We start from the raw sequence: 995 nt of genomic DNA on the forward strand, positions 1-995 counted from the left end.
TACAGGACCTGCAGGTTTCTACAGGACCTGCAGGGTTCTACAGGACCTGCAGGTTTCTACAGGACCTGCAGGGTTCTACAGGACCTGCAGGTTTCTACAGGACCTGCAGGGTTCTACTGGACCTGCAGGGTTTTACAGGACCTGCAGGGTTCTACTGGACCTGCAGGGTTTTACAGGACCTGCAGGGTTCTACAGGACCTGCAGGGTTCTAAAGGACCTGCAGGGTTCTACTGGACCTGCAGGTTTCTACAGGACCTGCAGGGTTCTAAAGGACCTGCAGGGTTCTGCTGGACCTGCAGGTTTCTACAGGACCTGCAGGGTTCTAAAGGACCTGCAGGTTTCTACTGGACCTGCAGGGTTCTACAGGACCTGCAGGGTTCTACTGGACCTGCAGGGTTCTACAGGACCTGCATGGTTCTACTGGACTTTAAAGGGCCTAGAGAAGTCCTTCAGTTCTGGACTCTTGTGGACTCACAGATAAGCAGTTTTAATTCCAAGAAGCAGAAAATAAAATAGTTTCATCTCAGAGTTCCTTTTGGAAGTAAAGAACCCCCGGACCCTCCGGACCCCCGGACAGAGACAGACCTTTGGCAGTGAGGTTCTGGAGCCGGAGCTCTGTGTGGTCATGGTGAGGACAGTGGTGATGCCCAGCGCCACGCGGGCGGGGGCGGCGTCCATGTTGATCCAGAAGGAGACCCAGGACAGGATGACGATGAGGAGGGAGGGGATGTACATCTGGATCAGGTAGTAACCCATCTGACGCTCCAGGTGGAAGCGCACCTCGATACAGGTGAACTTACCTGGAAACAAACACACCTGTCAGGTGACACAGTAAGAGGCAGCAGGTCATCTGGACTTCCTGAGACCAGTTCACAAGTCCAGAACCTGCTCAGGTTCTGGTTCAGGTCCGATCTCTCACAGGATGTTTCTGCTCCTTAAAGTCATTTTTCTTTCTGTAACGACTGATGGAAGCTGACAGCTGCTGTGATGCCTGC

General features: G+C 53.4%; 1 protein-coding gene across 1 annotated transcript in view; it reads right to left on the reverse strand.

Annotated features, from left to right (window-relative positions):
- LOC106510749 (glycine receptor subunit alpha-3) overlaps nt 1–995 on the reverse strand; it is a gene marked incomplete at its 5' end in the record, with an annotated part of 23,890 nt that overhangs the window by 2,125 nt on the left and 20,770 nt on the right. Inside the window, 1 exon segment of the mRNA XM_013999462.1 lies at nt 586–800. Coding sequence (XP_013854916.1) covers nt 586–800 — 215 coding nt within the window.

This window comes from Austrofundulus limnaeus, unplaced genomic scaffold (assembly GCF_001266775.1).
Source record: "Austrofundulus limnaeus strain Quisiro unplaced genomic scaffold, Austrofundulus_limnaeus-1.0 Scaffold2301, whole genome shotgun sequence".
NCBI lineage: Eukaryota > Metazoa > Chordata > Actinopteri > Cyprinodontiformes > Rivulidae > Austrofundulus > Austrofundulus limnaeus.